Consider the following 10038-nt stretch of genomic DNA (forward strand, 5'->3'; position numbering starts at 1 on the left):
TAAAAATAGGTTAATTTCATAATACCTTTTAGAATAGCTTCTTAGAAGCTTCATTAATGTTGCTTCGACTTTATATATATTTGTACTTGATTGATAGATTAAAAACTTGATTAGTAAATTAATCATATATTGGTAGCTTACAGAACAAGCTAACTATGTGGTACACGTATCAAAAACTTGCCTTATAAGTTAAAATATGTGTCTTGCAAAGTCAACACGTTTTAGAGGTCGTATAAGACATTGCCATGTAATTCCTAGTTAAGAGTATATATGGAGGCAAAAGTGAAACCTTCTTCACTCTTGTTAACGACTTTCTAGTCTTTAGTCTTATTTCAAGACTTTATAGTCTTCTTGTTTTTGCCAATAGCCATTCTACTTCAATATTATATCATCTTTGAATGACTTTTTGGTTCTTTTTAATGATACAAGAGTGTATTGAGGATTTTCTTTCTTCAAGTTTCATGTCCTTGAAATTCGAATATTAATTAAGGTGGTCACATTTGATGGCATTCTTTAAGACCTAATTTAAGTCTCAAAGTTATTAATCAAGGTAATTGAGAGTCTAAAGAAGATGAATATATTAAAGAATGAAGGTCCTTAAGAAAGAATTTCAATAGTCTAAAGAAGAAATTGGAGGTGTCAACCTTTAGATCAATGCATAAGCTATCCTAGCCAATATGCAATTCAATTTGGAAAACTTTGTGTTTTTTTTTCGCTATGAATGTGAACTTCATTACCAAAGCTTAACTTTGGGATCAATCTAAAGAAAAAAAAAGATTTACAACTCTTCTTTATCTTCAAATGATAATTTAACATTTCTTGTAATGATATTAATATAATAGAGTTGGTTTTGTGATGTCATATTATAATACAACTATTAGAAGAAAAAAATGATTATATTATAGAAAAACTTGTCCTACAAATTAGACATATGCTTTGCAAGTTTGATACAAGTTATATGACATATTAGACATTGATATATAGTTGTTTAGTAGATAGTATATATAGAGGTAAGAATGAGGCCTTTGTCATTGTTGTCAACATCTTTCTTGTATTCTATCTTCATTCAAGACTTTCTAATCATTTTTATATTTTGCAATAGTCATTCTAGTTTCAATTCAATATTTATCTTTTAGTTGTCTATTTTCTTTCTTTTAGTCATATGAGTGTATTATCAATTTTAAAATTTTGTTGTGCTTCATGCCTTGGGAAAATTCGTCCAATTAAGATTTATTGATAGAATTCACAAAGTTATGTTCTACAATAATGATGTAAGATGAATTTATATAGAAAGGTATAAGTGGAACCTATTAGTAATACAATAAATAATGTTGAATAAAAGAATTTGATTTGGAATTAAGAAGATGCACACAATTTGATGGCTAGACCTACACACTTAATATACAATGTATAACAACTTACAAAGGAACATACATCAATACAAAACAAGAATAAAACCACCAATTTGGACTATACTAATATAAGCCAAAGATTCATTGGAAAAAATTTATTAACAATTATTGGCAAGTCAAGAAGAACTAATACAATAATTGACATTGTACATATTTAACAAGATATTATGATATAGAGTAGTTCCATTGGAGCAACCCAACCTTGATTAACTCAACAAGGAACAAGGCTATTGAAGTGATCTTTAACATTTATTTATAGATGACTAATTTTGTGTCTATAATTATTTATAGGAATAAATTGACTCATTTTAGAAGCTCTAAACCATTGCAAACTATTACTAAAATTATTTTTAAAGTCTAAAAATATACATATATATATATAGCATTTTTTATGCACAACATATTCATTTTATTCATTATTCATTACTAATATTTGTACATTTATCTTAAAATAATATCTTAATAAGTCTATCATATTTAAATGAAATTTTGGATTATTATTGTGATCTATTTTCTTGTACATAAATTAAACAATTGTAATTTCAAAATAACTCATAAGTTTCTAAATGGATTAAAATAGGATCTCAATTTTCTTTCACATGCCAAAATTACATGCTAAAGTTAAAGTGAGCAATAAATTATTTTTCTGCCAAGCTATGACATTTGAGTAGTAACCAGGCTCAAAACATGTCTGGTAATTGCCCTCATTACCAAATCGACCAATTGAACAAGCATTGAGGGCAGAATGAAGCTAGATTACTTGAAAATTGGAATGCACTTTGATGTACCCTGCCAGTCATCCATTCAGACCACATTTGAACACCTAGTACACACCACCTAAAAAAATAAAGACATTTAGGCAGCTCCATAAGAGAAACGTGAAGGTTACAGCTGCAAGCAGGTAGCAGACTTGTTGACTAGGTGATTTTATCTCCCGTTCTTCAATTGTTGAAGAACCTGGATTCTGCATTGACTAATGATCTCAAAATACAAGCTCCATCTACAAGACAAACGCTCAGAATTGCATGTAGCACAGACCTAAAAGCGGGGTGCTAACCTCAAGTAAAGATGAAGGTTAGAAAATTTTCTACTTAAATCTAAAAGTATACGGCTACGCACTCGTCTACTCAGTCAAGGCAGTACAGCAGCACTCTTTTTTCAAGATTAACTAGAACCTTAATATGAATTAATCTAAAATTCAAGGATTCTACTGGCCTGTGTGGGACACTTGCAAGGAAAAGGGTCACCACATTTACTTCTTCTGAGAATCATCAGCAGTACCGTGAATTGCATAAGGGGCCACTCGAACATAAGACAAAGATCGCGATGATCGCACAGGACCTGTGGTTATCATTTCCACATCTGTGGAAGTAGAAACACCGCTCGGAGTTCCAGTTGTTGCTCCTACTAATGCATTACGCTTCCATTTTAAATTTGAAGTTCCCATATAAGGCATGGGGGGACCAATTGGTCGCCTTGCAAGATAAATTTTATGCGGAGGCATATGCTCTCTTGGATGCCCTCTTGAAAATGGTGGTGGAATAAATGAACTGGAAAGGGATGGATCAGGGTTCATCTCTGCAATAGCAGAATCCTTGCGCATAACCTGCTCGCATACAAATGACAATAATAAGAAATCAGGTGCATGGAAAAGAATACATGTTATTTCTAACGGAAGATCACGAGGTTGCACCAAGAATTCAGAGATTAGCGGACAAGTTGTCAAATTGTACCAAAAGGGCAAACAGGGCTTGATTCCCAACGATAACATCAATAAGAAGAGGTGCACACCTTGAGGTTACGAGAGAGCAGTGATGACTCATTCAAAGCTAAAGCATTCTCTACTGCATCCTTTGTAGTAAATTCCACAAAAGCAGATCTGCCAAAACGCAACGAAGACTTAATATCATGAAGATTCTGACAGTCTTACAAGGCCCCTCTAAAGGATACATTATACAACAACTGCAATTTAAAAGATAAAGGGTATCAAGTAATTCATAATAGACATTGCATTCCACTAACCCCTTAGGCTTGCCAGTGGCCGGTTCTACCAACAAAGTCACCCGATTAACGTATCCACACCCACCAAAATGAACTCGTAAAGCTGCTTGTGTTGCAGCAAAATGCACCTGCCAAAAATTCATTCCAGACACAAGTGAGGACTCAGACAGCATCTACAGCATGCCGTCCTTTATTGGTGCTTGAATCAAAAGAGCGGAAAATTGTGCTCGCATAAAAGCAGTAGACAATGATAAAAGCTATAACTACAAGAAGTATCCAACCAACTAATAAGACATTGAAAAACTTACATTGGTGACAAACACAGACCGATCATTGATGTCTTCTTGACTTGGTTGCGGTTCAAATGGTATCGACCTGACACCTACACTCCAATTAACGTAAAAACTATTAATTACCATCAGTAACACGGCTGGACGAACAAATTGATGTACCTACAAATCTGACTCAACCAGGAAGAGAGTCTCACCAGCAGCGGGTGAGTTCTGCACCTCTTTGGAAACTTCTGCCTGGCGAGCTCGCAGTTTGGTCATATCGAGCTGTACTTGCCTCAGTCTCTTTTTCATCTCCAAAACATCCTACGTTCAAAAAGAAAAAATGACTTCAACAAATGAATCCATACCTACACAAAAGTAGGAAAGAGTATCTATATCTCGACCCACTAGAGGAAGAGGAAAATAACTAAATAAATAAATAACAAACCTTGGAATGCCCTACCTCATTAGCGATGGTCACTTGTTCATCTCCCACAACCTTTCCAACTGATGATGAGAATCCGTTTTCTGAACGTTGACCTCCCGGCTTGTGAGAATTGAAACTATTCCTTCTATGTAGACTGTCCTGATTCTGCATATGTTCCGCATTAACACTTGGCAATGCATCTTCCAGTATATGTCCATATACATCCACTGTCCTACCAGAGTACGGTGCTCCTCTATATCTCTGCTCCCTGCCACCTCTTCCTTTACCAGATCCTGCTCTAAGTCCAGCAGCTCCGTTCTTCTTCCATTTTCCCCTATTTTCAAAATGGACACTTGCAAACTGGCCTTCGGCTCCAAACATGTTCGTATTGTTCTGGGCACTTCGATCATTCAACTTAATTCGATCCCACACAGAAACAGGTTTGTCCTGCATTTGCCTCTGTTGTAACTGAGAGGTTCTGTTAAAATGACGATCCTCCACAGCGAACGGTTCCAGCTCAACAGCAGGGATTTCATGAATCATGTCAACTTCAGTTCCTCCATTACCCTGCAAGTCTAGATGCACACTTTGTTGTGAGAGCCTTTCTTAGACATACGTATTCTACAAGATTGTAGCACATAATTAGAGCCCATAGCTAAATTCTACGAAACAAAGACCTAGTGGATGCGAGAACCGACTGAAGAACTACGTAGACCAATTACATGTGCGTCTTGAAACTGTCTAATCCACAAAGACTCTCATACCAGTTTTAAATGAGTTTACCAGCATCTGACGACACCACAGATTGGAGCCGCTTGGCTGATTCGGTCTTCTTAGAAGCATCCCTCTTGGTGGCAAGGAGTGCACTTTCGTTAAAAACCTCCCTCACTGCATTGATCAAAAGGCGACGAGAAGCCTTCACAACTGGAGGAGACATCTCTTTCTGCAACCACCAAGCAGGTGTCTAAGATGCATGAGAGACCATTCAATAAAGTGGCAATTGTAGGAGAGCGTAATTTGAGCGACTGAAAGAGCTACTCGAAAACATTCATGGGCTAAACAAGACCAATACGAGAATCTGATGTCAGCAGATTCGCTGTTTCAGCATACCACGTCAGGCCTGTCAACCCGTCCTCCACCTCGGCGAATCCATATTTCAGGTGACCGTGGTCGCTTGGCCTCGTTGCGACGTGATCCATCCCGCCGGCGACTTCTCCTCCCCAAAGAGTTGCCAGCTTCAGCAACTGTATTCACGTCATCTAGTTGCACCGATCGAGTAAACTCAAGTCCTTCAGACAGTTCCTCAACTTCCATCCGTGTAGTCGTCTTCTCATCATGCTCAACTACAGTCACAACTGATCGTAGACTAGGTTCGCCCTGCTGTGTATTTGAAAGAAAAGATTAGATGAGAATCAACGTGCTTCAAGAACACACAAATCATGGACGACATCAATTTTGTGAGTAGCATCAAACAGGGTGGACAACATCAAGATAAGTTAATAAATATTGCAGAATGTTCTGAAGTTCTTCTCAAATATTAGATAATTTATGATCAAGGACGTATCTCAAGACATAACTTGGCTCTCAAAATGACCTATCGCGACCTTTCATACTGAACAATAACAAAAATAAGAAAGCCTGACTCATATCAGTAGGAGTTTGGAATAAATGAAGAAGGATCGAACTATCTGCACCTGGGTATCCTCGTCTGCCAACTCGGAATTAGGAGGCCTGCTATCCTCAATCTTGCAGTACGACTCCTTGTTAACAGACATGTGATCCCAAAGCCTGCACCACCATTCCTACTGGATTACATTTTCGTGTTCGCCCATAATTTCACTTAACCAAAGCACATCAAGCAATGTTTCTTGCATGCAAGTACGAAGAAGTAACGAGGTCAAACCTATTCACTGATCAGTCCAATTAAGTTTTTTCAAATATACAACAGAACTACGAACTCACGTAAATAGTATAACTTCCTGGATTACTCTTACAGATGAAATTAAATGCAAATTAGCAAGAAAGAACATACCAAGACACAAATGACTCGCTGCCTCCGCCTAGAAAAGCTTCAAGATCTTTAACAGCGTGCGACTTCTCCTTTCCATGTCCCACGAGCACAACCACATACTCCTGCACATCACCGCACTAATATTAGAGTCTTTAAAAAGAATAGAGGAAAATACATTACAGAAGGCAAAAATCTGCTGGAAAATGTTCAGGAACTTGTTGTGGGACTTCCACTCGTTTGCCCAAAATGCCCGAAGGAGAGAAAAATCATATCACGTCAACCCACATCCGTCTTCTCCATCAACGAGAAGAGCACTAGACACATCCTAAAAATCAAGCATCCGTAACATCGGCAGACACTAACACTAACGCGGAAAACGAATGGAAGGACACTTCCAGAAAGAACCTCGTCTCTTAAACCATGATCAGCTGCACCTTGAATAAAAACTGCCAAACTAAAAGTGACAGCTGAGACGTGTCCTGGATCACTCTTCATGAGAATAGCGTCATCTTGGGTACAACAAATGCATGACCGAAAAACATTGAACCAGATACATAAAAACAAGAAATTGCACAAGCAAGCACCAGACATCTACAGAAGTACAATAAGTTAAAAGAAACATACCACAAGCACATCATCCGTATCGTTTCCAATGTATTCAGACAGCTTCTCCTTCACACATTCCCTGAGTTTCGCTGCGCCACTGCTACTCAGATCTATAGTAAACTTTGCTCCATCCATGTTGATAAACTCCTCCTATCCTCAGATCCTCATGCTATATATTATTCAGTCGATGTTCAAGCACAAACCTTGCTCAGGATAACTCGCGAAATGGATTCCGTGTCGGTGGATTCTTGACAACACTCAACCTTCCAGCCCTGAATAGATGAGTTTGATGTTTAAGGTTTTTCTCCAAACACAAAGATCAGATCGACCCTGAGAAACGAAAATCAACAATCACAAGCAAAACACAATCAAATGATTGCTTCGTCCTTCCTTGGTCTCGCTTCCAATCATATGAGGGAAGCAGTGAGATCGATCTGCCTTTCTTACGACCAGAAAGTGAAGCCCATCTGAAAATCTAAGTATCCACAGGATACGTGAACCAACAAATATAATGCATTACACGGCCTCGCGCCAAAAACCAGTTCAATGCATAAAAAGTCGAGCGAAACTTCACAAACTAAAACATGAATCCCCTCTCCACCGAACCCAAATAAACAAATAAATAAAGCACGATATTGCAGCTACGACTGTATTTCTTGCAACAATGCTCACAAGTAACAGAAACATTCCAGAAATACCGAATTTCCAAGAAAAGCACCCATTCCGCAAATAGGTAGGACCATAAACAACACTCTTTCTATTGGTAGAAACCACATCTGCATTTAATGCTGGTGTTACATTAACCATCACTCCTTCCTCCACCTAAGAATCGTTGGAGAACTGCATGCATGTAACACAAAGCTCCAGAACTTCCGAGGACCGAATCGATTGCTCAGGTGTGCTGTAAAAATACATGAATTCTCAGCGAATTGCAAAATCCCAACCGTAGCCTTCCAGAGGAGTAAGTAAAACTCGTTGAATGGAGTCATTTAAATTAAGAATACAACAAGATGAGCTTGCCACGGATAAAATCAATGACATCTCCCTAGATGCAACAAAATAACTGTCACACCTTCAATCTGGCGATAAGGCAATATCATGCGAGAAAAACGCAAAACAGAAGGAACTTGTGAAAATCTCCATGACATTATTACACAGGTCCCGCAATTTGTTCTAAACAGACCATTCCAGATAACTTACGACAACAACCGCCTAATCTACTCGCCATCATCCACTGATCACTAAAAAGTCTGCGCCAATGTCACTCAATCACATCAATTAGGCAATCCAGAACGAGGTCATCAATCCACCATCGCGGTTGACCTCAACAGTCTTCACAGCGAGTAAAAACCCTAAAATCTCGCCACCAAGGCAAAAATAAAAATTCCACAAAGTGAACAACCGATGCAATTTGCAGGGACACCAGAGTTAGAAGGTTCACCAAGCAGGAGCGCCTTACGAGTCCTAGCGACAAAGGAAGGACAACGACTTGCAATTCCTAGCAAGCAAGAGCGCGACAACGAAGGAAGCGTGCGAGAAAGAAAGAAAAGAAAAAAAAAAAATCACTGAATGGATGCAAGAAGGTGGTCCGGAAGGCCTTAGAGCCAGAGAAGGTCGCTCACTCGGTGGGATGGACGATTCCGATCGTCGCTGTGCCTCAAAATCCGTGTCCTAGGGACGCACACACACGCACAGACAGGGGCAGAGCGTCAGGTCGATGGTGGGAAGTGATCGAGGTGAGCAGGAGGGACGGAGAGCGAGCGAGAGAGTGAGACCGCGGGACATTCGTTAGGGCTGGAGGCTGGAAGCGTCGTGGAAGTGTCACTGTGGATAACGCTTGGGGACTTTGGGAATCAATCGAGAACACTTGGGAAACATTTAGGGAACTTATCGGGGACTTTGAGAACGGATTGAGATAGCAAAAACAAGATTATTCTATAGTTGTTGCTGTGCAGAGTTTTATGACATTTTTTTATTTTAGAGATTTTTCTATTTCGGTAACATTTCACAGGAAAAATATGGTTTTTTTAACCAAATGTATGTTACTTGTTTTGGAAAAATAATCATTGGTTTTTTTTTTTAGAATTTTAGAATTTTAGAATTTTGTGAATAAATACCAAATGGTGACGTGTAGGTATGTTTTATTTTCAAAGCCAATTAGTTGTGAATGTAAGTCTTTTTCACCCAATCAATAAAACCCTTGAATTGGCTTTTATGCTGATGAAGAGGATTTCACACAGCTTTATGATTTTGAGAGATGTGGAAATATATATATATATATATATTTCTTCACAGTTTACATCATGGTTAAGGTGCATTTTTTTAAAATATATGAAATGCACCTTAAGTTTACTAAGAGGAAAGAAGGTTTCATAGAAATCAAAAAAACAAGTACTGCATTGAAGTACTGATAATTAATAAATATTATTCTCTATTATATTTCCATAATTATAATCTATAAATTCGGTATTTCATATTTTATTTTATACTACACATATCAAGTGAAGAATTGGGCCTTTCATATAAATTTTATTTTATATTCCACGTCCTTTAATAATGTATGAAAATATAGTAAAATTTGAATCTAAAACGATTTGTACAAAAATAATTACATGATTGAAAAACTTACAAGGTTAATGCTTAATAACTTAAATGAATCCAAGTTTTGTACAACTTCAAGGCATTCTTTGTAACATACAATATATTTATTCTTCTTAAAAATTCACAATATCTCAGTGCTATGTATTTTCAAAGGGAATTCAAGAGTAAAATCAGCAAATTCTTTTATGTTCTTTACAATAAATATATCTTGATTCTCAAAAATCATGTGATGTTGCAAAACAAGTACGATAATTAATTTATGTGCTTAAAATTGATAATGTTTCTTTATATAATTAAAACCTCTAAACATGGAATATAATAGCATCATTGTTCAAGGTTTTTATTATACATGAAATAAACATGCCTATCAAATAATAACTTACTCTAATAAATGTGAATTGAAATGTGAATTGAGTTGTAATGAATGTGAAATATATATATATATATATATATATGTATTCAATTAGTTATTTATTTATTTATTATATAAAATAGCTTGGATAGAAGACAAAGAGGCAAAGAAGCCTTTTCATTGCCTAAACATGGGAACGAGAGAACATGGATGAACATGGAAAACACACAAGTTTTTGTGCCCAACAAGTTTTTGTGCCCAACAACACATGTTTCTGCTAGTATAAACTTAATCTCCTAATATTTTATATAAAATTCTTTAAAACTTAAAATATTATTTTTTCAATTAACTTTTTA

General features: G+C 36.9%; 1 protein-coding gene across 4 annotated transcripts; it reads right to left on the reverse strand.

The window, feature by feature from the left end:
* Positions 1 to 2250: 2250 nt before the first annotated feature.
* LOC112287811 (uncharacterized) lies at positions 2251 to 8484 on the reverse strand. Of its 4 annotated transcripts, none has more exons than XM_024531251.3 (12): positions 8352 to 8484; positions 6748 to 7001; positions 6145 to 6245; positions 5807 to 5900; positions 5223 to 5492; positions 4896 to 5055; positions 4149 to 4687; positions 3901 to 4009; positions 3722 to 3795; positions 3435 to 3541; positions 3204 to 3291; positions 2251 to 3018 (listed from the first exon to the last, which is right to left on the reverse strand). In XM_024531251.3, exons 2-12 carry the CDS (start codon positions 6862 to 6864, stop codon positions 2665 to 2667), a joined length of 2013 nt encoding a protein of 670 aa, XP_024387019.1. In that variant the 5' UTR covers positions 6865 to 7001; positions 8352 to 8484; the 3' UTR covers positions 2251 to 2664. The 4 variants fall into 4 exon arrangements, with proteins under 4 accessions (XP_024387019.1, XP_024387026.1, XP_090109794.1 ...); XM_024531258.3 differs by having other exon boundaries at positions 5223 to 5489; positions 8352 to 8476; XM_090253668.1 differs by having other exon boundaries at positions 6748 to 7059; positions 8352 to 8476.
* Between the last annotated feature and the right edge of the window lie 1554 nt (positions 8485 to 10038).

This window comes from Physcomitrium patens, chromosome 10 (genome assembly GCF_059467195.1).
Source record: "Physcomitrium patens ecotype Gransden chromosome 10, ASM5946719v1, whole genome shotgun sequence".
NCBI classification, from domain to species: Eukaryota; Viridiplantae; Streptophyta; class Bryopsida; order Funariales; family Funariaceae; genus Physcomitrium; species Physcomitrium patens.